The sequence below is a fragment of the Drosophila bipectinata genome, chromosome 3R (genome assembly GCF_030179905.1).
Source record: "Drosophila bipectinata strain 14024-0381.07 chromosome 3R, DbipHiC1v2, whole genome shotgun sequence".
In the NCBI taxonomy this organism is placed as follows: domain Eukaryota; kingdom Metazoa; phylum Arthropoda; class Insecta; order Diptera; family Drosophilidae; genus Drosophila; species Drosophila bipectinata.
In genome coordinates this window covers 27,025,713-27,050,922 of record NC_091739.1, presented here as the reverse complement: position 1 = coordinate 27,050,922, position 25,210 = coordinate 27,025,713, and the positions used below count along the sequence as shown (strand labels likewise).

The 25,210-nt window shown below is 40.7% G+C and overlaps 1 protein-coding gene and 5 non-coding genes across 7 annotated transcripts in view; all 6 read right to left on the bottom strand.

Moving 5' to 3' along the window:
• The window catches only part of LOC108121948 (protein Skeletor, isoforms B/C), a 28,680-nt gene extending 3,808 nt beyond the window's left edge, over positions 1 to 24,872 (bottom strand). For both annotated transcript variants that reach the window (XM_070281494.1, XM_070281495.1), the window contains exons 1-7: positions 23,663 to 24,872; positions 10,097 to 10,173; positions 9,862 to 10,013; positions 4,023 to 4,134; positions 2,221 to 2,354; positions 2,072 to 2,156; positions 76 to 276 (exon numbers count right to left, since the gene is read on the bottom strand). In XM_070281494.1, coding sequence (XP_070137595.1) covers positions 76 to 276; positions 2,072 to 2,156; positions 2,221 to 2,354; positions 4,023 to 4,134; positions 9,862 to 10,013; positions 10,097 to 10,173; positions 23,663 to 23,867 — 966 coding nt within the window. In that variant the 5' untranslated portion in view covers positions 23,868 to 24,872. The remainder of the gene's footprint in view (positions 1 to 75; positions 277 to 2,071; positions 2,157 to 2,220; positions 2,355 to 4,022; positions 4,135 to 9,861; positions 10,014 to 10,096; positions 10,174 to 23,662) is intronic.
• On the bottom strand, positions 12,176 to 12,340 carry LOC122321672 (U1 spliceosomal RNA). The gene has a single exon (XR_006246202.1). It is a non-coding gene; the product is annotated as a U1 spliceosomal RNA (small nuclear RNA).
• Positions 13,153 to 13,348, bottom strand: LOC122321668 (U2 spliceosomal RNA). The gene has a single exon (XR_006246197.1). It is a non-coding gene; the product is annotated as a U2 spliceosomal RNA (small nuclear RNA).
• On the bottom strand, positions 14,797 to 14,992 carry LOC122321666 (U2 spliceosomal RNA). Its single transcript, XR_006246195.1, has one exon. It is a non-coding gene; the product is annotated as a U2 spliceosomal RNA (small nuclear RNA).
• On the bottom strand, positions 15,729 to 15,893 carry LOC122321684 (U1 spliceosomal RNA). Its single transcript, XR_006246214.1, has one exon. It is a non-coding gene; the product is annotated as a U1 spliceosomal RNA (small nuclear RNA).
• On the bottom strand, positions 17,380 to 17,544 carry LOC122321665 (U1 spliceosomal RNA). Its single transcript, XR_006246194.1, has one exon. It is a non-coding gene; the product is annotated as a U1 spliceosomal RNA (small nuclear RNA).
• Positions 24,873 to 25,210: the final 338 nt, after the last annotated feature.

Genomic DNA, 25,210 nt, shown 5'->3' with positions numbered 1-25,210 from the left:
ATGACAAATGCACATGGATCGGGGCAATGTTCCATAACTATTTCTATAAAATATGTTTGTGTAGAAAAAACATACCGTGATCTTGGTCTGGCCCAAAGCCGGAGGGACGTCCAGGTCTCTGGGTATATACACGTGGCCAAAATTGTGTCTGTACTCCACACACCAAACGGCTAGCCAGTCAATGTCGTAGACGGTCAATCCACCAGGCAACTGAATCTCGATGTCTTCGCCTTGGTAGCCACGTAAGGGTTCCAAAGATCCCATTTCGTTGGGCACCTGTAATTTAATTGAATGATGTACATTACATTCAACATTTTTAATTCGTTTTTACACTTTTTGAAGGGCTATAGGGCTATATAATTTTCAATATTTATCCGATTCCTAAAAGGAATACCTTAAACGATTCGTACACGAATTCTTCATCATTCTGCATCCAAATCTAGGAACGAAATATTTTTTCGATTTTTCGTCAAATTTTCTGGAGGGTCCCCTTCAAATTTTGAAAACTGCACTAGAAGGGTTATATGGCCCCCATAGAGGGCTATATCTTTCTCAATATTTATCCGATTCCGAAGAGGAATACCTTAAACGATTTGTACATGAATTCTCCATCATTCTGCATCCAAATCTAGGAACGAAATATTTTTTCGATTTTTCGTCCAATTTTCGTCAGGGTGCCCTGCTAATTTTGAAAACTGCTCTAGAAGGGCTATATAGCCCCCATATATGGCTATATCTTTCTCAATATTTTTCCGATTCCTAAGAGGAATACCTTAAACGATTTGTGAATGAATTCTCCATCATTCTGCATCCAAATCTAGGAACGAAATATTTTTTCGATTTTTCGTCAAATTTTCTGGAGGGTCCCCTTCAAATTTTAAAAACTGCACTAGAAGGGCTATATGGCCCCCATATATGGCTATATCTTTCTCAATATTTATCAGATTCCTAAGAGGAATACCTTAAACGATTTGTACATGAATTCTCCATCATTCTGCATCCAAATCTAGGAACGAAATATTTTTTCGATTTTTCGTCAAATTTTCTGGAGGGTCCCCATCAATTTTTGAAAACTGCACTAGAATGGCTATATGGCCCCCATAGAGGGCTATATCTTTCTCAATATTTATCCGATTCCTAAAAGGAATACCTTAAACGACTCGTACATGAATTCTCCATCATTCTGCATCCAAATCTAGGAACAAAATATTTTTTCGATTTTTTGTCAAATTTTCTGGAGGTTCCCCTTTAAATTTTGAAAACTGCACTAGAAGGGCTATAGGGCCCCCATAGAGGGCTATGTCTTATTCGTTTTCCATTCCTTTCAAAAATATAAACGTTAAATAAAAGAAGAAAGGAAAGCTTACTTTTGACTTAAACTACTACAAAAAATACAACTTAAATCATAAACATTTATTATTAAAAAAAAAAATCAAGAAAAAAAAAAAATCAAGAAAAAAAAAATCAAGAAAAAAAAAATCAAGAAAAAAAAAAATAATTTTTGTTCCGATTTTTTGAGCCAGCTTAAGTGCAACCTTTGAGAATCGAGGAGGAGGGCACTAGATTTTATTTAATTATTTTTAAAAAAGAAAACAAAAAAAAAAATACAAAAAATAAATTATCATTTTTCCGATTTTTCGAGCCAGCTTAAGTGCAACCTATGAGAATCGAGGAGGAGGGCACTTATTTTTAATTAATTATTTATAAAAACTTTATTAAATAGTTTCCAAATTATACAATCTTCTGGAACGTTATCATACTCAAAAAAAGGATACAATTTTATCCTTCATTCCTGTTTGTCTTCTAGGTGCCCAAATAATTAGGCAATGGATATATGAGTGTTTACATTTTAAGATTTATAATTTGTTAAGTATGTTTAAACAAAGCGTAACCAATCAAAAACTTTAAGATAAATTGTCAATGTTCCTTATTACGGTTCTAATGCAAATATTCTGTAGAGACCTGGTTAAAAATTTGACAAATAAAATCGAATATATTAAGCGATGAACGCCCGATTCCGTTTTTAAAACGCGGCAGAATATGATCCTTCGTAATTAAATGGTTCACTGACCTTAACACCCATGATGTTCGGTTCACTTCCGTTGCCCACCCAAAAGTAAGCATCCGGTCCAGCGCCATCGTAATGCAGATTGGGGCTTTAAAATAATAAAGAGCCATTAATGTATATTTTCAAAATTATGTAATAAAGAGCAAGCTTACATATAGAAAGTTTTGGCATCCAATACGCTGATGTTGCTGGAGCGAAGGCCATGAGCTAAACGCTTGAATTCGGGCAGGACTCGAGGCTTGGGCACATCGAGATTGGGCGGGATAAAGACTTCTCCGAAATCAACCTGAAAACAAAGAGGTACGGATTAAATATTGTTGTTTTTTAAGAAGATAATTTTGAAGTGCATTATTTTTTGTATTATTAAGCTAAGGAGGTTTTGGGTTATACATATATCTTTTTTGCTTCTTAAGGCGTGGCAGCACAAATATTTTAGTTACATTTCTATTTCTACACTTTTCTACATATGAGCGGTATGGTCTACATACATTTGGCACGGATAAGTTTCCCATTTATTTTTTAATAAATCAAAATCTTTTTGAATTAAGAACCATAAAAATACGCATAGAAAATGATGATGACCTTAAAAATATTTTACTCCCATTTGCATAATAAAATGTATATGGAAATAAATATGCCACAATAATAAATATTTTTGCTATTCTTTAACTTTAATTTATTTCCTTAAGTCCAAAGGAAAGGGTATTGAAACTTTAATAGTTTGAAGAATATTTTCCTATTTTACATTAGTTTTGCGTGTCTACGTATTTTTGACATTTGACGCGGTTCTAAGTAAGCAAACAAACGCTTTGTTGTTGTATACCCAAAACATTTGTACATAATGTGTGTTTATGTATGTCCCCCCGGGTGGGGGCTCGCCCCCGGAGCTCCCTTTCCCCCCTGTACAAAAAATCGGGCATGCGCGCTCAAAACTCCACAAACAACACTCACACAGCGGCAAACTAACCCCAATCTGGCTGCACTTGTGTGAGTGTGGCAGTCAGCCCCCAAGAAGTTTTTTGGCTGTCAGTCAATGGAAGGCAGCGTAGCACACCCACACATAGACACACGTGAGCCGTTTGGGGGTGTATTGGTGTGGTGGAGCAACACACCAAAATGGCACCCTGTATCCCGGACGTGTGTATACACAGGCCTGTCTGTGTGTTGGGGGAGTGTGTCTGTATTTATATGCAACCACTTGAGTTAATCAAAAATGTCTGCTGTAATTTATTTTACTACGGTCGCCATCTTTTATTCGACCGTGCAGCGAACTCGAGCTTAAGGCCACCAAGCCGCACCACCCACCGCGCCCTCCGAAATTGAGGCAAAGGGTTTTCCTACAAATTTCCCAGAAAATTTATCTAAAAATGCATTTTTTTGCCTTTGCCCCTCTTGGTGGAAAGTAAAACAAAAGTAATTTTCAAAGGACGAAGGCGGTTGGTGGTCAAAGCAAACATAATTGCAAGTGGACGGGATTCGGGATTTGCATTTTCAAAAGTGTAATTAAAATCTAAAACTTTAATGAAAACAAAGTTCCTGGCTGGCTGTCTGACCCACATTACCAGCCATTCAAAGGATTTAAAAAAAAGGATATACATATACATATGGTCTGGTTGAATTTCCTGCAAGCGCTTTGCTCCTCTTTTCGATTTTATGTGTCCCTGCCCCTAATGATATAAAATCCTTATTCTTATGAAAGCCGAGAAGAAAGCCAAATGACTTCCTTTTCAAAAAGCTATTAGGACGATAATCGATAGCCCAGCATAATGCTAGGATATCCTTGTGCAGCTGCAGTTCAGTTACAAAAATGTAATTACAAAAAGGACACAAGCTACAACCCGGCTAAATACACACATAAATCTGCAAGGATGGCGCGTGCCATCCTAAAAGAAAATAAAAAAAAAAATAGGAAAGTAGAAATATAAACCAAGGATGGTTAAGAAATAATACTCACCGTGAAGCGTCTGCACCACACTGACAGCCATCGAATGTCCTTAATCCTTTTGCCCATGGGTAAACGCAGTATGATGTCCGTTCGGTTGTGCGCCTGCAGAATGGGGGGATCGCTGTGGGGTTTCGCCAAAAGGATGCAAACAGAGAACGAAACAGAAAGAGAGTGAGAGGGAAAAATAGAGCATTAAACGGGTTCCAGGACATACTATACTATCAGGACACACGCTATACCACAAGTACAGGCAACGCAAAGAGTGCGCTTTGGCCCTCCCAAGGCCAGGGCTTATTACATGCTGCCCGAAAGGCAGCTTCAATTGTCCTCGAATCCTTGCAGATGAAAATCAAACACACTAATGGCCGCCCGCCCACAAATTGTCCTGTGGATACACGCCTCCAATTTGCACTCCCATCGCCAGTATGTGCATTGCGATTAAAGTGAAACCAGGCAGAAAATGTATGTAACAGTTCGAACTGGCCCCGATAGGGCGTTATCGTTGTGTGTCGAGTATGCCGAGCGGGCGGAGCGTCATTAAAATTAAAGCAAAAAACAAACGTGCGACGACAAAACCAAAAACATTTCCCATTTTCGCATATTCGCATTATTTATGAAGCGAGCCATGATGAAGATTTATGGCTAATGCAACGAACCGAGGCATTACACACGTCCCATGCTCCGCAGCCTCTCAGCTTGCCACCTTGCCACCATGCCAACATGCACCTGCCCCCAACCGCCACACGTTCACGTTCATTCAATGCTTTGAATAACATGGATCTTTAGCTTCTGCCTTCATAGAGTTTCAATATTGAAGTACATTCATCTTAGTCAGTTACTGCATCTCATTTGTGTTCCCAGAAGCCCTGGCAATTTTAATAATCAACTTGAAGTATGAGTATGCCAGTCCCAAGGGGCTGTCGTCGACATTTTGGTTTCGCTGCCAGCCTGCCAGTGTTTTGTAATATATCTGTATTTGTCTGTGGTATATATCAGTAAAGAGTGCAGAGCAATATATCCTGATTGGAGATGGAGAACTTCTTGAGGTTCGAGAATCGATTCTTTGCAACTGGGACAAGTGTCAGTGAGTTAGTCGGTTAGTCAACCGCTGAAGTGGAAAGGTTGATGTCTAATGAATGTCAGCAAAGGCCACGCGATCCGCTTTAGACACGGCTAAGCACTTAGCCAAACACCCTTGAAATGACGTTGACAGCGGATGAGGTCCGAACTCTGCTTTCTTGATGTTCCTGTCATGGTCCAGATTCCAGATACCAGATTCCAGCAACAGTTGCACCACTCTAATGAGCCACAACAAATTGAATGGCTCTGTGTCAACAGTGCATCAAATGTATCTAGTGGAAACACCACCATATAGTACACCCTCTTGGGTGTAGTCCTTTCTCCAGTCTCCAGCCTCCAGCATCCTGTGTATTGATGTAGTTTCCCTCGAATTCTGTTTGCCTTCTATTTCGAGTTCCATTACAGCTTCCGCCTGGCAAATATGTTTGTTGCTTTATTTGATTTGCTTGTCCTCCTACCGAAGAAGAAGGACGACCATTCCGTTCCATTTGGAGTGTGTACGAGGTCGACATTTATTGATGCACTTAGGTTGGGCGGACGGGCCATCCATCGATTTTATTTTATTTGCTCTCGTTTGTGCTGGTTGTTTGTGCTGGCCATCGCATAAGCCTCGTCTCTGTGCACTTTCACCCAATTAGTTTGGATTCCGATTTTCAAAGAGAGGCCAAGCGCCTTTTATTCGGTTTATGAATATGGATTCATGTGAGCAGCTTTCCCACTGACTAGCTGTTCAGCATTGTTTGTGGTTTACTAAACCTTTCTACTTGTTGCTTGTTCGACCCACCAACAGACACCTTCATCTCCAGTTTGTGTTCCGGGTTCCGTGTTCCGTATTCCTGCTGACTGGCTCTTTGCATTCCCGCTCGATAAACAAAACGCACAACAATTGAGAGCATTTTGCAGACAATAAAACGCGCCAACTCAGCATTCAAACCCATCCATCCATCCATTCAACCCAAAACCCCTTCCCCAATCCCTGATTTACCATTTTAGCACCACCACCACCCCCACCCACATCCACCACCAACCACAACCGAAAATATTCTAAAATTATTATGAATATTTCATGTTTCCGTGACGAAGCGCCGGAGCCAAGCCAACGCCCCCACTTCTGTGGGTGACAGGTCGCAGACGGATGAGTCCACGGCGGCAACGCCGACTACTCAATTAAATTTGTATTAAAAAGCAACGGGTGGGTGGTGGTTATTTCTGTTGTGGCTGGGCGGGGGGATTAATCTGCCCAACAACAATAATAATTAGTAGGCCTTGCTAAGGGGAAAGTACAAAGTCCTCTGACTATGAGATAAGTACGGGAAGATGTCCTTAAAGAAGATCCTTTAATTTACTTAACTTAAAAATCTAACTTAAAAATCATATACTTTTATCAAACTTTTTGTTTAATTTTCTTTAATATACTTTAAATCTTATGATTCCTTCTTAATGCTGATTAAAAACCCCAAAAATGCCCTAAATATCCTTGTAGCTGAAGAGTAAAAAAAAACATAGCCTATTTTTCAGCGCATCGAGGATGATGTGACAGCAACAGGCGAACGTACTTGAGGGCTGCAACTGAGGGTGTTCTGGGGTTCGCTGGGCTAAGCTGAAACCTAAAAGCTGAGAGCTGGATGGTGAATGAAATCCAACAACTTTTTGTTGCTTAATCGAGTTAAAGGTGGCACATCAGCCGAGAGCCGACAGCCCAAAACTGTTTTTCGTGTTGCGGCTGCGCTGTCAGCGTTGATTAACACAATGAAGGATGATGCGGAGCGACGGGCTGACGGACGGGAGTGGGTGGGCACGAGTGCCAATGAATGGGTTGTCGCCGACAATGGGGAACAAAACTAAAACTTCATTTTGCTATTTTGCATGCAGAAAATTTTAATGAAATCTGCATAAATCAGAGTTAAGCAAAAAGGCAAGCGCTAAGGTGGCACCGGGGGCCCGGAATGGCCGAGGGGGGCTTTGTATTGCAGATGCAAATGAGCAACAGCCAGCGGCGGGTGGCGGGCGGCCTTTGGTGGGTGGTGGAGGACAAGGAAACGCCGTCATCCTCATTGTCATGGCAACGGGCGTTAATCAGCGCTGCCTCGCTTTTATGCTTCTCAAAAAATTCTAATTTAATTACTTATGCTCGATGCATCCATTGTGACACGTACCCCACCCACCAACCCCATCGTCAGCCACCCAAGGCGGGTGGCAAAGTGAGCGTGAACACAAAACGAAGTGAGCAATACAAGGAGCCAGGATGCACTCGAAAAAAAAAGGAATCTTTATAGTTAATTAAAAGGACTAACAAGGAAACAAAAGGACACTATTTCAAGGGCTTTTTGGTGGGGTTTCTACAAAAACTTCTCTGAGAATATTTTTCCCTGTGTAAGGACATTTTGTGATGCAGCAGGATTGGCAGCCCTTTAACGAAGCCTGCCAGAAACGGTTGGAATAATTGAGCCTGATTGGCATGCCCGAGGAGGCGCTTAGCAAGGAAGCCACCGCCACTGCCAGTCACTCGCCATTCTGCCACTTACTGGTACAGTTTGGAGAAATTAGGATACGTCAGGGAGTATTCTCCTGCCAATACCCAATACCAATCAGCTGCATTTATCAATTATCGCTTGGCGACGTCAACACCCACGCACAGACACATGAGAATCATTAGACCTATAATAAAGACGGGCAATTTGTTGGCCTGAATGCATGCGATTGCGATAGCAGCGGTGTGCCACATAATACAGCAATCGTCCCTGGTCGTCCTGCCAGGGAGCACCACCGACAGCCCCACACCCCAGAGCCAAGTCAGAAGGTGCACCCGGTAATGTAGAGCCATGGGGTATGGGTAATGTGTCTGAAAGCGTAAAAGCGTGCAATCGGTACAGCGTTCCGGGCTTGCACCCCAGCTCTCTATTGTCAGCTAGGCCATGCCTTAGCCTAACACTGCTCTTTGTCAGAAGGACAGGAAGCAGTGACGTGGGCGGCGAAGGGGTGCCGGAGTGGATGGAAATGAAGGCGATGCCATCGTTGTACATTGAACTAATAAAGCCCGGCACGTGGCATCAACAATGAAACGCATTAAAGTCGATTACAATATGAATGCTTTGCTTACCAGGGGCTTGTTTTCGGGCCATCTACTCTTTTCGGGCCTTGGTCTGGATGGATTTGTGATTGGTTTCAGCCTGCCTCATAGCCCATACATAAACATTGTCAAAGGCGGCCATGTGACGATTCCATTTCTCAAGTGCGAAACCGCGCTGAACAGTTAAGAGATTTTCCGAATCGTGAAAATCCACGGCGTAAACACATTTTTTTCCGGCGAGTAGTGGGTCGATTTTTGGGGCAGATCAGCGACTGCGCAGTGGGGGAATCCGATTTTCGGGAATCGCTTATTCCACGCACGATGCATTTTGTTATTTTTGTGCGAAATGAAAATATTTTGCCAAAAATTCTATGTGCAAAAATTCTATATCACTGCCTTGAGTTATTTTTGAAGAGGTATTTTAAAGGATTTAAATATTTGTCAGACGGGAAACCTTTCTGCATTAGCCTTGATAATGACTTTGTGGCTTTCATGTTAATTACTAATATCAAAGGGTAAGGTTACCTTCTGTCAGGGTCTAATCACAATAAGCAAATACCAGCCATGAGAAAATGTCAATAACAAGTGCCAGTCCATCCCCATTAACCTAAGCCATGTACCTTAGCCTTGAAGGTAAGACTAGGTTAGATACCTAAGGGGGGGAGGAGGATCTGGAAATCAGGATAATGCCGCTGGCTTAGTTTGGGCCTGAATTGTTCATGATAATGAAATAGGCAAGGCTCGATGGCTAAGCAGGCAAATGACGTCAAATTGTTTGTGCAAGTGCATCGCTGGATTAGGCCAGAAGAGATGCGACATTGTCGGTGGATCGAGATGAGTGCCAAAGGGCTAGGGGCTGTGACAGGAGCAGGAGCACGAGCCTAAAAGGAAGGCCAAGAGCGGCTTAGTGCGTTCAAGTGGCAGCGGGCGTGGCAGGGTGGCTGGCAAGGTAAATAGTTGAGCGGCTTAACCTTGTGGCGACTCAAAGTAAATACGAGTAGTAGATGAGAAGGCTGAAACTTCTCCTCTGTCCGCCAGTCATCTGATGTCTCTTTCCATTGCTGTCTTGTGGCTTTCTTTGTTTGCCGCTGTTTTTTGTGGCATGTGGCTGCGACTGTGACTGGTACTATGACTCTAGCTCTGGCTCTGGCTCTGGCCCTGGCTCCAGCTCCTCCTACTCTCCTACTACATATGACCGCAAATCTAACGTGAAGAAATAAATGAGTTTTTCACATTAGGAGGCAACCAAGCGACACCACCATCACCACCACCACACCCACCAAAAACAACAACAACAACGAGACCCACAAACATCAGCAGCCACAATAACAACAACAACGGGAGGGGAAAAAAAGCAACAAAGAGCTGGGAAGGAAAACGAAAGCGAGCACAAATGGCAGGCGAGATGAAAAATGTTTTTTAATTTTTGAAAGTGGTTTCATTGTCAGCCGTGCGTAACGTAAAGTCTGCAAGGATACTACCATACACACACACAACCACGCATCCAGGCTCTCACACACGTCCTAAGGAAATGGCCTGCTGCGCTCGAGTAGCCAGGACATCTCCATCTCCGTCTCCGACTCCACATCCATTTCCCACTTCAACAAGGACCAACTGGACCATCAGTGACCGCCCACAAAAATTCATCTGGCAAGCCATATGCATTCCTAAAATATCCTTACAGATCGATACACTTACATGCCCGAATACTCCTCCGGATAGGGTATAATGTAGCCCTCGGGACTGGGACGTGGCGTCTTGCCCACCCAGAAGAAGGCATCCGGACCGGTGCCATCATAGGCAAAGGACTTTACGAACAACGTAGACTCGTCCACCGCGTAGATTTTTCCCTAGAAAGAAATTAGGTTTGAAAGTTAAAAGTTTGTAAATCATTTGTTTGAAAATAAGACAAAATATCTGGTCCAGCACTCACCTTGATGCCATGGGCAAAGTTAGTAAAATTTCCAATATAGCGGCCGTAGTAGGGTTCCGGTGGGGCACGTCCAGCGGCTGTGGAAACAGAAATGAATGGGTTGGAAATTCGTTAGTCAGGGAACAGATTTAAATAAAAAGAAGCTGAAAATATGATTTTTATATTGAATGCAGTTTCAGGTGCTGAATTTACTGCAGTTTCTCATACGGATTCATAATCCAGAGGCTCAAGAAACTCGCTGGACACGGACAAAGGGAGCGAAGCCCGCTTTACAAATTAATCCTCAGACGAAAGAACTTTGCCATACAAAAAGTTGCTGGCGTGTAGCCTTCCATGGGTAGGTACACTGAGCACTGAACACTGATGTTTCTGTTGCTTTTGTCGGCGACGACGACCACGATGATGATGATGATGACGAACTACGACTCTGTTTGCCATCCTCTTGACAAGTCCCCGGGGAAGTTGTTGGCTTACCGTTTCCCTTTGGGGATTTTGCCATGAAATTGATTGAAAACCATGAAATATATTGAAATTCAATGCTAAGCTTGACTTTGCCAGCCGAACAACTCCTGGCTAAACAATGCAAATGTATGCCAAAATGTTTAAACCGAACAGGATGATGATAGGTGTCTTGTTCTGCAGGGGCTGTTCTTCCATCTCGAAAATCGCAAATCCCCGGCTGCAATTTCAGTTTGTTTCTCGCTTGTCGATTCGATATTAAATCCTAACGCCGAAAGCTCCAGCCCCAGCCAGGGTGGCTCATCGGCTCTCTGGGAAACATCAATTGTTGCCAGGGTATTCCCCAGAACGTCTCAATTGCCGCCGCTGGTAGCCAAGACGCACTCGTAATATGAATTAAATCGACTAATGCGAGCATTAATCTCCTCTCAAGTCCTGGACCAGCGTTCGAACTACAGTATATAGATATATATGGGCAGCCAGCACGTGGCCCAGCCAGCGTGGAATATGTCCTACGTGCTCGAGGATATTTATACAAAGTGATGACGAACACGTTGACATCCCCCAACCACCCATCCACTGAACCACCCAGCCTCGATACGCAATCTAACTAGATACATTCAGACAATGAAGAGCGAACCGCCTGAGGCTGCCCGGCACACGACCGCCGATGGTTGTTGTTAATAATGTTTGGTTGCTTTTCAGCTATGGGCTTTGTGGGTCAGAGTGGGTGGTGGCGATGGTGGGTCAAACAAATAATAGTCAATGGCCATGTCTATCTTTCTGGCTGGCTGAGTGGTTGCGTCTGTCTGGGGTCTACTTCGTCTCCTGATGCCTCGATTAGATTCCTGACAGCCGATAAAATAAAGAAGCAGGCGTCGATGACGTCGCTTCCAACCTGGCATGGAGATGGATAGCTTCATTTTTGACTTGTTGCCAGGCTGGCCAGGTTGGAAAATTGATTGGCAACCTACGGCCAAACGGCAACTGGCCCCCCTCTCCTAGACATCGACCCACTTTTGGCAATTGAATTTCCACTGACGGACAATAATCACCAGGACAACCATTCGCTGAGCCTCGAATGTCTGCCGAAGACAATAAACGCTTTTAATCTACTAATCGCCTTTAAGTGCAGGGCCCAGCTGAAAAGTTGAATGGATCGCAGACACATAAGCTCTATAAATTAACGGGTTTCCGGGGATACTTAGCAGCAGCATCCCCCACTTTGAAATCTATCTTTGCACAACCGTGAAATCCAAAAGGGTTGTGTTGCCTCTCTCACCCCTATCGAGGATAGAAGTCCGTAAACCATATCCCTTCCATCAGTTCGACAAGTGCGTTTTCAGGGTGGGTGGGTTTCAGTCGAAATATTCAAAGCGTGTAACCACAGGCAACCAGTGCACAGTGCATTCTGTATCAGATTTTGGCAGCAGTGGCATTCCCTTATAATTTACTCGCTGCTCTACTTTGATTGATGGACATGATAGACTTTCAGTGCATAGCTAATATTTGATATCTAACCGTTTGTAGAACAAAACAATTAGTTGGTTTTAAAGGGCTTAGGCTTAACAGTGGATTATAAAGTTAAAGCCATAAACAAGTTGTATATTTATTATTTATGTCGGGACGGCGCGAACGCCATTCCCGGCTACCAAAAATTACACGCACGAGTTATTCACATTAGGAATAATCGCAGAGGTCAACCCAACCGAGGTGCAATGGCCAGGTCTCACTCCGGAGGAACCGCCTTCGTGATCACGGTTAACCTCTACGCCAGGTAAGTATGCTTTCTCCGTCTCAGGTAGAGGGTTTCCTTAGGGACGATGTCTGAACTAGTTGGGAATTATTCGAATGTCTGGAATATATAGAAAATCGAGAAAAACATTTTCTCCCTTAAGGAACAAGAAAGGAACTATACCCTTGCTGTTAACATCGGAAACATATACAATGTCCATATTTATACTGAAAATAGCAACAACCGTTGGCCATAGGAGGTTCATTATCAAATAATTTCTTTAAGTACAAATGTAGCAATCTTGTTTAATATAAATTTTTCATTTTGGAGTAATTTGTTAATATGGCAGCTAAAGGATATAGTCGGCCGACGATCCTTATGAAATTTGACCGATTAACTTTGATGACTAAAGAAGTTAAAGGTCCCCAACCTTTTAATGAAAAATACAAATTTTTTTACATTTCCGATCATTTAGTTACCTGGGACAGCTAACAGACAGCTAAACCTGGGAGATTAGTTCATGGACAAGTTTATATCGACTCAGGAAGTGATCCTTTTCAAGCATATCAATACATTATAAGGCCGGAATGTCTCCTCCACGGCATTAAGCCTTTTTGATCAAAGTTATAATACCCCTGGCAAGTATAAAAAAGAATAGCCCAATAAAACCCCCCGTAAATGACGTCGTTTTATATGTATATAAATATTACACACGAATATATAATATATATACAAAATATATACACGAATATTTTGAAACATCGCCTATGTGGGAAGCACATTCTTAACAAGAAGGAGTGTGTTCAGAAATTCCAATTTATTGGATGAATGGACTTGTTTAAATCTAGTGAAAATTTATTAATAATGTTGGGCCGAAATCCCGGCGGTACTGCAATACCGGGCCAACCCGCGACAGAGGTGGAGCAAGCCCCTAGCACTCCGTCTAAATTCAAAAATCAGTTTAACATTTGTTGTCCTCCAATGGAGGAACTATCAGATGTTAAGCTGATAAGAACAGATACTACACTTTGATCTTAGCCATAAGGCCGAGAAGCGATACCTGAAACAGGAATCGATTAACCAATTCATGAATTTCTGACCTAAACCGGTTAGGAATCATAAGGACTATAACAAAAACAGAAAGTGGAAAGTAATCAATTTCATGTGGCATACTTAAGGGTTTCCTTATAATCTTGTATGTATTATTATTATGTCATTTTGCAGTGCAAGGAGGTCATATGTGTATCAGGCACTACAAAATATACTTTGCACATCTATCCTTCATTAAAACCACCACCAAATAAAAATACATACCCTTCAAATTTTATAAATTGCATTGGTAGTACCCCCTAGTTCCAGGCCCCCTTATGATCACCATAGAAGGCTATATCTTTCCGATTCCTAAAAGTAACAAAATATTTTTTCGATTTTTCCTAAAATTTTCTGGAGGGGCCCCATCAAATTTTGAAAACTGCATTGGAAAGGCGATGTGGCCCCCATAGAGGGCTATATCTTTCTCAATATTTATCCGAATCCTAAGAGGAATACCTTAAACGATTCGTACATGAAGTCTCCATCATTCTGCATCCAAATCTAGGAACGAAATATTTTTTCGATTTTTCGACAAATTTTCTGGAGGGTCCCCTTCAAATTTTGAAAACTGCACTAGAAGGGCTATATGGCCCCCATAGAGGGCTATATCTTTCTCAATATTTATCCGAATCCTAAGAGGAATACCTTAAACGATTCGTACATGAAGTCTCCATCATTCTGCATCCAAATCTAGGAACGAAATATTTTTTCGATTTTTCGACAAATTTTCTGGAGGGTCCCCTTCAAATTTTGAAAACTGCACTGAAGGGCTATATGGCCCCCATAGAGGGCTATATCTTTCTCAATTTTTATCCGATTCCTAAGAGGAACACCTTAAACGATTCGTACATGAATTCTCCATCATTCTGCATCCAAATCTAAGAAAGAAATATTTTTTCGATTTTTCGTCAAATTTTCTGGAGGGTCCCCTTCAAATTTTTAAAACTGCACTAGAAGGGCTATATGGCCCCCATAGAGGGCTATATCTTTCTCAATATTTATCCGATTCCTAAGAGGAACACCTTAAACGATTCGTACACGAATTCTTCATCATTCTGCATCCAAATCTAGGAACGAAATATTTTTTCGATTTTTCGACAAATTTTCTGGAGGGTCCCCTGTAAATTTTGAAAACTGCACTAGAATTGCTATGTTGTTATATGCTCCTTCTAAGTAGAATTACTCCCCAAAAGGTTTGTGCATCGTTTTCGAAACATTTTCGGAAAATTACGAAAACAAGAAGTTTGTTTCTTGGTATGTTCATTTATTTTTGGTTAAGAGTACACTAGCTTTAACATTGAAAAACATTTTAAGACAGAATTTCAGTGTATAATGCAGGAACCCTTTTCTTTTGAGGAAAAAGAATTCAATTCTTGATGAGGATAATATGAGTTTTTATTTGACAATTTATTTATAATGGTGGGCCGAAATCCCGGCGGTACTGCAATACCGGGCCAACCCGCGACAGAGGTGGAGCAAGCCCCTAGCACTCCGTCTAATTCCAAAAATCAGTTTAACATTTGTTGTCCTCCAATGGAGGAACTATCAGATGTTAAGCTGATAAGAACAGATACTACACTTTGATCTTAGCCATAAGGCCGAGAAGCGATACCTGATCATTGGACCAGGTAACCATCCTATACATATTCGACTTGAACCAGTTGAGAATTACAAGAATAGAGGACGAAAATTGGTCAATTACAAATTTATTTCAGGTATGTTGCATATTTAAGGGATGTAGGTATGTTGATTTCTAGGAATATTTTGTTGTTTACCACAAAATGACAATATCCAAGGATTCCTACATTTTTTTTGGTTTTTTTTTTTGGGATAAAAAGTAATGAACATCTTGTTTAATTTTTATTTTATTTATGAACGTTTGTAGTTATAATACGTATATTTACGTTTATGGTATTGACCGTCGGGTCCAATATCATATCCATATCCATATAAGAAGTCTGTCTCATTGCAAAAAACTGGAAATTTTGTTTAACTAGAAACCTTCGTCTTTTATTGATATTTTCGTTTTAATTGAATACTATGAAAATGTGTGGCTTATGTAATATATGTATTTAATTTAAGGCTGAGAATAACATCGAATGAAAGTACTAGGATGACAAACTCAGAGACGAGATGTATGTGTGTATGCTCATGGGAATTTCTTTTTAAGAATCTTTGTAAATTAAAAAAAAATATATATTTTTTATGAAGAAAAATACTGGTAAAAGAAAACTAAAGGATCAGAGGCAAATATTGTATTAAGAAACTATAGTTCTTCAAATAGTTCTTCAATCTCTGCGATTGTTTCTTAACTAACTGATATTGGGTTTAAAATTTATTATTTATGTCGGGACGGCGCGAACGCCATTCCCGGCTACCAAAAATTACACGCACGAGTTATTCACATTAGGAATAATCGCAGAGGTCAACCCAGCCGAGGTGCAATGGCCAGGTCTCACTCCGGAGGAACCGCCTTCGTGATCACGGTTGACCTCTACGCCAGGTAAGTATGCTTTCTCCAGCTCAGGTAGGGGGAATCGATGAGGACATGTCCTTAACCAGTTGGGAATTTTTGTAACTTTCACATTAAAATGTGGAGGGAGGGTACCCAAATACCTAGGTAGCTACCTATTCGCTTTTCCAATCTAGCCTCGCATACTTTCCGCAATTAAGTGGGTTCGGGAATAATGATGTTAGGACTGCCGTTTGAATAATCTTCATATTTATTCCCTTTATTTACTTAGCGCGACATCAAAGGAACAAACGATAATTAAATTCGCACTAATCTGCCCGTAATTTATTTTATCACATACCCATCTTCGACTTTGACGTCGTCATCAGGGAGCAACATCATCATCGTTCTGCCCACACCTCCCCCCGTTCTGGGAGTTCCCTTTGGGTTTGGTTTTTGGGCTTGAGCTGAGATCCTGAACGCACGTACGACCAGGACACACGAAATTCCAAATCAAATTTTCATTTACTTCCGAAATATACTGCTCCTTGGAAAGGAGGGCGAGAGGAAGCGGAACGGGACGGAGCGGAGCGGAGCGGAAAGCAGGTCGCCCTCCCTTTTTGGCGGGTTCATTGGTTGGTCGCCCAACCTCATTAAAGCTCGGAAATATTCCTCCCCAGGAATGTTCTTCTGACGGGGGATGCTGCTGCTACTGCTGCTTGCTGGTTGTATTTTCATCTGCGCTTGTATTTGTCTTTCTCTGTCCGGGGGAGCCTTTCTGTGTGTGTGTGGAAGGATGGGTGGGTGGGTTTGGTGTGTGTGTTGTGTGTGAGGATGGTAAATCGAATAAAATTTAGCTGACTCAATAAAAATCAAAAAGCGTTAATGCTAACGATATGACTTTAACCTGAAACCGAGTAAATTGTTGCTTGTGTCAAAGCCAAAAGTTGGGGGTGGTCGGTCCATCCGACTAACCGACCCTCGTCCTCCCACGGATTCTTGGCGGCGTGAATTTGGGCGGAAAGCAGCCTGGCAGGATATGGCAACTGGAAGCAATATTGCAACGTAATCTGACAGCGACAATTTTTTGTCGAGCTCGGGACGGACTTCTTTCTTGGCATCGGAAACTTGGCAGGCAAGCAGAAGAGCGTTTAATAAATGATGATAAATAAATAAGAGAAAGTGCGAAAAAGGAGGCTGGACCAAGAAAAACACAAACAAAACGGAGGCCTGTTAATGGAGGAGACCCGGAACTGGTTAGGATGAGGGTTGGGGTTTCTGGAGTTCCAACAGAAACACCTCCTTTTCCTCCTGATGATCGATGGAACTGGGACAAAGTAGTCAGACATTTGTTTAAATTAAATAGGAGGTTATATATGTTGAAGGATAAAAGGACATAGCTCTAATGTTCAAAACTCAATTTGTACCTCTGGAAAATATCATTCAAAACAATGAAACTTAAACAATGAAACATTGAGCAACAATGAAACATTGAGCAAGGGTATCACTAAAAACTAATAAATGGTTTTAAAATGTATTATTTATGTCGGGACGGCGCGAACGCCATTCCCGGCTACCAAAAATTACACGCACGAGTTATTCACATTAGGAATAATCGCAGAGGTCAACCCAGCCGAGGTGCAATGGCCAGGTCTCACTCCGGAGGAACCGCCTTCGTGATCATGGTTAACCTCTACGCCAGGTAAGTATGCTTTCTCCGGGTCAGGTAGAGGGTTTCCTTAAGGACCCTGCCTAAAGTAGTTGGGAATTACAAGAAGAGTCAGTTCGATAAATACACTCGAAAGTAGGCAGCAGGAAAGGAAACCTTTCTTTTAATTTGTTCTCTGACTGGGAGTCCTTATCTGTTCCTGGACAGAACCCAACACTCCTGGGAGATTTGTGAGCACCATGCTGCGACGAGTGCCGCCCGAGTGCCCCCAGTCTTAGAAGGAGGCGTGACCGCCCAGCTGGAAATCAGCGCAACTCGCATTTATATTTATTTCAATTTTATGACTTCATGTTAGCCAAAACGTAGCCACAAACGAAATGAAACTCAAATATGTACACAAAGTTTCAATGTGGTAGTCGGAGTGGTTTGAAGAAGCGGGGTCCCCGTCAGTGGTTGCAACAATGGGTGGCTGGGATGACTGGGTGGGTGTCCGTAGCTGGGTAGCTGTGTGTGCAAATCCAGCACAGAGATTAGAACATTTTCAGCGGCAACATCACAGAGAATTATGTGGCTCACAGTGGGTGGTTTAAGCGGGGGGCGTGGCGCCTTTACACCCACACACTGATACCAAAACTGGCACTGTCTCGCCTGCTCTTTCTTACTGTTGGTGGTGGTTTCACTTGTAACCACACTTCCCCAACCTCCAATACGGCCGCTCGTGGAGCATTTGTATACATTTAATACTTTAGTCCGTCTGAACAACAAAAACAACAAGAGCTCCAGCAACAGGAGGATGTGTGGGCGGAGGAGGAATCACTTCTTCGACGGCACGCTTGAGCTAATTTAATCGCTGCAAATTGCTCGACAATCTGCCCGGCATTAGAGCCGCTCCACACACGCAGAATCCACACCGAGCACCCCAACGGAGCAGCCGAGATATGGATTCGGATACGGATATGGATATGGAATTATGGATGAGGAATGGGGAGGCACTGAGTGGCTGCTGGTGTGATTTAGATTACATTGCCATGGCAGCGTGGACACCAAAAAGAGCTAGTGCTCATCTGTTGACTGCAAGGGCTGCGATAAGTTTGTCAAAAATTGCATTTTTTTGGGGTTCCGGAACGAAAAATTAAAAAACTTTAAAGCATTTTTTATTGCAAGATACAGATATCATATCTTTCCCAATCCCATAAGTCATGACACTTAAAAGTGGAAAATAAAGAGAGTAAAATATATTAAGCATTGCACAGCCAAATATGTCTGATGTTGTCGCTGTTATGGCTCGGGTCTGTCACACAATCACCGCCCACGTACGTGGACAATTGAAATTCAATGAACCGCCCTCTGATGAAACTGCAAACTGCCAACTACCGAGAGTTACCAAAATAGCTTGACAAAAGTGCACTTAATTGGTGGCCCAACTACCATGTGTGGGATGGAAAGATGGCAGCCGAATGGAAACCAAATCCAATATGGTTGGAACTGGACTGTGTGGGAGATCTAAGCCCGAATACATAGAAATATTTTTGGCCAATGGAATAAAAATCGAATTTTGGTTTCATCTTTAAATAAACGACTTGAAATGTCATGAAATTCTATTCGTTTTTCAGACCCAAACCGGATGTTAACGATTAATGATTTTTTATCGAAAATGACTTTTAATTTTTTATGGGACTTGTCAATGCACGACATCAATTATTTTGTTTCGGTATTGAGTTGCAGGTGTAGCTGTTTTATTGTCGAACGATCATGGTGTTAATTGTAAAAGTAACTGCAAGTAGTCGTTAATTTTGTCATTTGCTTGTAGATATGTTTATTTTTCCAATAGTAATATTTACAAAAATTGTTTAATTCTTTCTTCAAAATAAACACCATCATCTTGCAACGTTGCTGCATCTTGTACACAAAATAAAATATTTAACCGCATAACTATTTTTCAGAAAACAAGTTTCTTTCATAGCCGACTTCTCATGCGTTTTTGTGGCCAACACACGCACTTTTAAAGACCGCTCGGTGGCAGACATTGCTGCCGACACACTTTCGTTTTTGCCAGGCCTGGATAATTTACATTGACGGCGAGTCAAGTGGTTCCATTGGTTTTTCAGCCGAGTTCAACGAGCTGCACTTCACATCGTTTTTATTATACCCTACCAGAGGGTATTTTAGTAAAAAAAGTGCAAAGCAGTAAAGGAGGAAAATAGGATATCTAAATATATAAATAAAAATAAAATAAAACATATTTGAAGAATTTTAGAACATAAAAAAGCTTTTTTGGCTAATCACCTTTCCGTAATCTCTAATAACCTTTGACATCATAACCTTGGCTCTTAGTGCCAATTCCGACACACTCTCTAGTAGACTAATCTCTTATCAGGAACTTTTAAGCTCAAGCCCAAAGTCGAGGATGATTTAAAAATCAAGAACCATGAGTCTCGGACCTTCAGTTTAAATTTTTCTAGTGACTCTTAAAGACAAAAGTTTCGTTAAAACAAAAAAATGATCTTTCCTGCGGTCCTAATTTTTGCGATGTGTTTCGTTTCTGCCTCCCTTGGATCGGATGAAGTAATAGCGGTTTAAATATTTTCATTTCATAAATTAATTCAAGTTTAAATTTCATAGTCTTGTTATCTATCGGAGGAGAAGGAAGACGAGTGTGCTTCCGTTTGTTACCCAATCGTAAAGCCTCTTCTACGATACTTTGAGAAATGCCAGGAAAAAGATTCCCAAGCAACAAAGTGCCAGCGAGATTACTTGGAATTGCTCAAAAAGCATTCAGACTTGCAGGAAAAGGATCTGGAAATTCATGCCCGGATCATCCAGGGTCAGGACAATTTCTTGGAGTTGGAAAAAAGGCATTCGGCAGTGCTCCTTCAACTTGATGAAGTTAATGCTAAGTATGAAAACCTGCAAAGAAAGCATCTGGAAGTTGATGATTATAAAACTCAAATACATAAAAATAATGAGGAAATCAAGCTGTTAAAAGATCAAATTAATATCTTAAAAGAAAAAAGTGATCATGGAATGTTAACAAAACAATTTGGCGAAGACGTTACAATAGATGAAGAAATATTAGAAAATGGAGAAGTTTCAAAAACTCATGTTGTGAATAATAGTCATTTCGATAATAATACAAAAGAAATGGTAGTAGAAAGCGGACTGGCTATTAACAATCAGACGAAAACACAATTCACAGGTAAGTTGGCAGAATAATAGAATTTTCCAATTAAAATATCGAATTTCTTACCTCTTCCAGATCGTTGCCCACAAACTCAAAATACGAAAAGGATCCTCCAAGAAATTCAAGTTCCAGGGGCAGACCCGATGAAAGTGACTTGTTATTCACATAAGAGTATAGGATCGGGTTGGATAATTGTTTATCGTAAACATCGTAACACAAATGAATTTAATCGAAAATATGAAGAATACGTAAGTGGATTCGGAGGTGATGGAGTGAAGTTAAACGATAATATGTTTATCGGTCTCGAAAGATTGCATCTCTTGACGAATGGAAAGCCTTATGAGGTGGCTTTAAGCTCAGAGGTGGGAATCAGAGAGATATGCGATAACTTTATTTTGGGCAATCGAAGTGAAGGCTACATGGTAAAAAACATTGGAAAGTGTGATAATGAGGGACTTAGTCTGCGCCTGAGGCAAGGAACGAAATTTTCCACCTTTGATCGCGATGAAGATGGCAATCCTGAACATAATTGGGCCAAGGAAAATGGCTTTGGCTGGTGGTTCCCTTCAAGGTGTGTATTATAATTTTGCTTTACATTTTGTTATATCTCCAATAGGAATTTCTAATAGTAACTAATTTGAAATAATGTAATTTTTATTCTATTTTTATTTACCAGTTTCGATGGCCCATTACATAAAAATTTTATATCATTGATTATCCGACGAAAAGATTGAGGAAAACCAACAGCTTTTCTAGGTGAATTTTTGAAAATTATAAATTATTAGAATATAATAGGCATTTTAATGTAGTTATTTTATTTTTAAAATTTGTAATGTAATCTGTACTCTTATAAATTTTACACTTTTAATTAAATTTCCGTATAAATATTATATTTAGATAACTGGTGTTTTTTTTTTTGTAAGAAAATTTGAACTTTTCTGGATTCTATTATTGGTAAACTCATCGGATATACAAAACTTCACTGGGACCTTCCAACTATATCCAATTATATAATCAATGGTTCGGAAATGCCATAACTCTCAAGATGATCAGATAGAAGCCTCCATTTACCTGCAAGAGTATATATACTTCGGCTCTGCCCGAATATAGCTTTTCTTATTGTTTTTATTTTCAGTTTTTTGAGCCCCAGCTCAGTTTGCTGGCGAGTGTTATGTAAGTGTCGAGGGGACTGGGGCGACGAGATTGCTGCCGACTCACTTCTGTTTGCCGGCTCTGGGCTCTGTGGGTTCCTGATGTGTTACTTTTGGGCCAGGCCAAGCCTCGTATCTGTAGCTGGGAACTGGGGAACTTGGAACGGTGCAGGCCAAGTACTACACACAAAAGCTTGTCAACCGGTTTCCCCATATTACACCATTCCCAGTGGCCCGTATTTTTGGCAGTACCTCGTCGCGGCGAGATATGAATGATTTAGTTTGCTTGCGGTTCATTGGCCCCTTCTAACGCCTTATCGCGATATTTTGCATAATGCGAAGAGTAATTTTTGGTAATAAATAAGAATTTCCTGCTCGCCGACAGTTGGCTGAATTTATAAGTAAATTTCAAGAATGCCAAATGAATCGAAATGAAAGTTTCGGCCTAGTCCGCCGAAGGTCATTAGTCAGTAAGATAAGGGCGCAGACCAGAAACCGAAATTAGTTTTTGGGCTTAAACCAAACGCAGGCAGTATCTTCACAATGGTTTGAAAGCGCTTCTCAGGTTTATTCTGCTCTACTTCTTCTGGCCAAACTTCTTTCCCACAGGGCAGACAATTATTTATTTAAATTGGTTGTAGGTTGTACATGGGTAACTGGCGAATGTCTATATTTTCAACCAATGGCCAATTGCGTGACCAGCTGGAACTTGGTTCAGTGAACTCAGTTAATATTGCGTCATTGGCCAGTAAAGCTCGCCCCTTGTTGCCCGGCTAATTATGGCAATTAAGAAGTCATAGCCAAAGTTGGATGATAATATGCAAAACAATGGGTATGCTTTGATTTAAAGTCCCCTATCTGCATAAATTATACACCCGATTATAGATGACGTGATACGGTATAGAGATGGTGGTCTGAAGGCCTAAAGAGATCCCAATTTAATGGCAAGCCCAAAAGAAATTTATTATCTGGTCTGTCACGATTTTTGGCCCAAATTCTGCAAGCGTGCAATCTGTCAAAGATGCTGGGATTTAATTATCTGGAACTGTGACAATTGCTCAACCGATTTGTTGTGCACTAAATAATTAATAGTTTTGTTTATTTCTTGAATCAAATATTAGTAAAAAACTATTTTTAGAGCATAACGGGTAGTAGATTGCATGATAAAGCATATTATTCCCAAGAAACCCCATTAGAAACAATTAACGCTTATTTCTCCCAATTCCCAAAGCTGTTGTTTTTTAGAAATCTAAGCTCACAATCAGCTTGTACTTAGCTAGGTACTTAGTTAGTTAAGATTGGAAAGATTTATGTTGTTGGAAATTAATTACGTGCCTTGTGAGCGGTGCTAATAGTTTTTACAACCTTTTTTTTGCCACCTTTTCCAATCGCGTAAGTACCTTTAAGATACAAAAATGACGCATCAAATTTAATTTTTTGCTGGTAAAGTCATTAAAAATACATCATACCCTAGACATTTGATCATTTTCTTTATTTTCAATAGTAGTACTGAGTTTGCACTCGTTGAAATCTCAATAGATATTGAGCAAGTCCCAAGGGTTTCGTAAAGGAGTACTTCAAGTAATTGAGGTTTGTGGAAAGTATGTATTCATAGTGCTATTGCTTAAGGCCGAATTCGTCAAACTGTTGGCATTTATTGAGCCATCTGTGAGATACTCAAACCACAAGATACTCTCAAAACACCATAAAATCGAAAGTACACCCAGAGAAATAAACTTGGATAGTATTATTAATTACATATCTTCAAAAAATCAACCTTATAGATAGTATCTATCTAATAGTCAACGGAAGGGATGCAACACCTACCTTGACATCCAGTACAGTTAAGTAGAACTGTCGCAGCGACGAGAACTGCTAACTGCATCCATGTGAGTAGTAATCCTTTTGCAGTTTGTGTCCTTCCTTTGATTGCTGTTGTTGTTGTGGATGCTGCTGGGGCTTCGGTTTGACCCTGACGACGCGTTTCCCTCGCTCTGGTTTCCCTCACCAGTCTGCTCGCTTTCCTCCACATTTTCGGCTGTGCGATTAAAACAAAAGGCGAATCAAAGCAAAATAAATTTCTCTCAGCTCCTTGGTCCTCCTCCTTTCGATTTATTTATTCCGTTTTTTGTTTCGTTTTTTTTTATTGTAGGTGCTGGGGGTTTCCCGGGGACCTGCGCTTGCGTGCGTGGGTGCCAGGGGGATAGGTGCTGCGGGCGGGGGCGGATCTGGTGCTACTGCTCAGGTGGGCTGGCGGCTGCTGGCTTTCAGAATCCGACTCCAATTGAAATGCTTTGCTTTGTTTTGGATTCTTTCGGTTCGTTTGGTGGGATTTTAAATATTATTGAGTTTCTGCCCAAAACTTGGCGGCAAAATATAATCCACCGTAGCTGTTGTTGTTGGCCTCCTTATTTGGAGGTCCTTAGAATCCTCTATGTACACACAAGACCCTGTGTTAGTGGCCTCCGATATGTACATACATATATGTATCTAAATGTATTTCAATTTCGCCGTAGTTACTCGAAAATTACTTTAATGAAATTCCTTTTTTTTTATTTTATTTTATAACAATAAAATTATTAATTTTATGCTTAGCTCACTTATAAATTTCTTTTAGAAATTTCTATAATTATTGCACAATTTTCACATTAACATTCAATACAGTTGTTTGAAACGCTATTTACTTTCAGTAAACGTTGTTTTCATAAAAATTTGTTAATGAAACTATTTAAAAACAAACGAAAAAAGTTGTATTTTGGGCTAGGCCCATTTTATTTTTACGGGTTTTTAGTTCGCGCACTAAAATTTGTGTTATTTTTCTTATATAGATTCAAAAATTAAATTCATAAAACAGATTTATCATATTTATGGTATTCGGTTTTGTAGCTATTTATATAACATTGTTGAAAATCCGATTTTGATCCTTTTTTTTCGTCTGGTGGATTTTTCAGCGCCAAATAAATGTGGAGGAAAGTTGTGCGGGAAAAAGCGTTACGTCGGTGCGACAGTTTCGGGAATTGGCGGCGGAGTGTGCCTGTCGCAAGCGTGCGCCAAAGCGCACCAACTAAATACCAGATAAGTTGTGGTATTTAAAATACGGCCATACCTGAAAAAATACATTATACAAATACAAATAAATTATATATTTTTCGTTTTATTATAAATGTTTGTTTGATTTTTTACGTTTGGAACGTTATGTCCAGCCCGCAATTTAAAATTCGAATTACATTTCTATTTATATTCTTCTCTAATTTTTGAAATAAAAATACTAAAAAGTATCGGCCGAGGCTACCGTGCATTTCCGGTAGATGGCGTACTCAAAAGCCCACGAAATGTTTGAAATTTGAGTGGCGTGCGTTTGTTCAGGGACTTTAG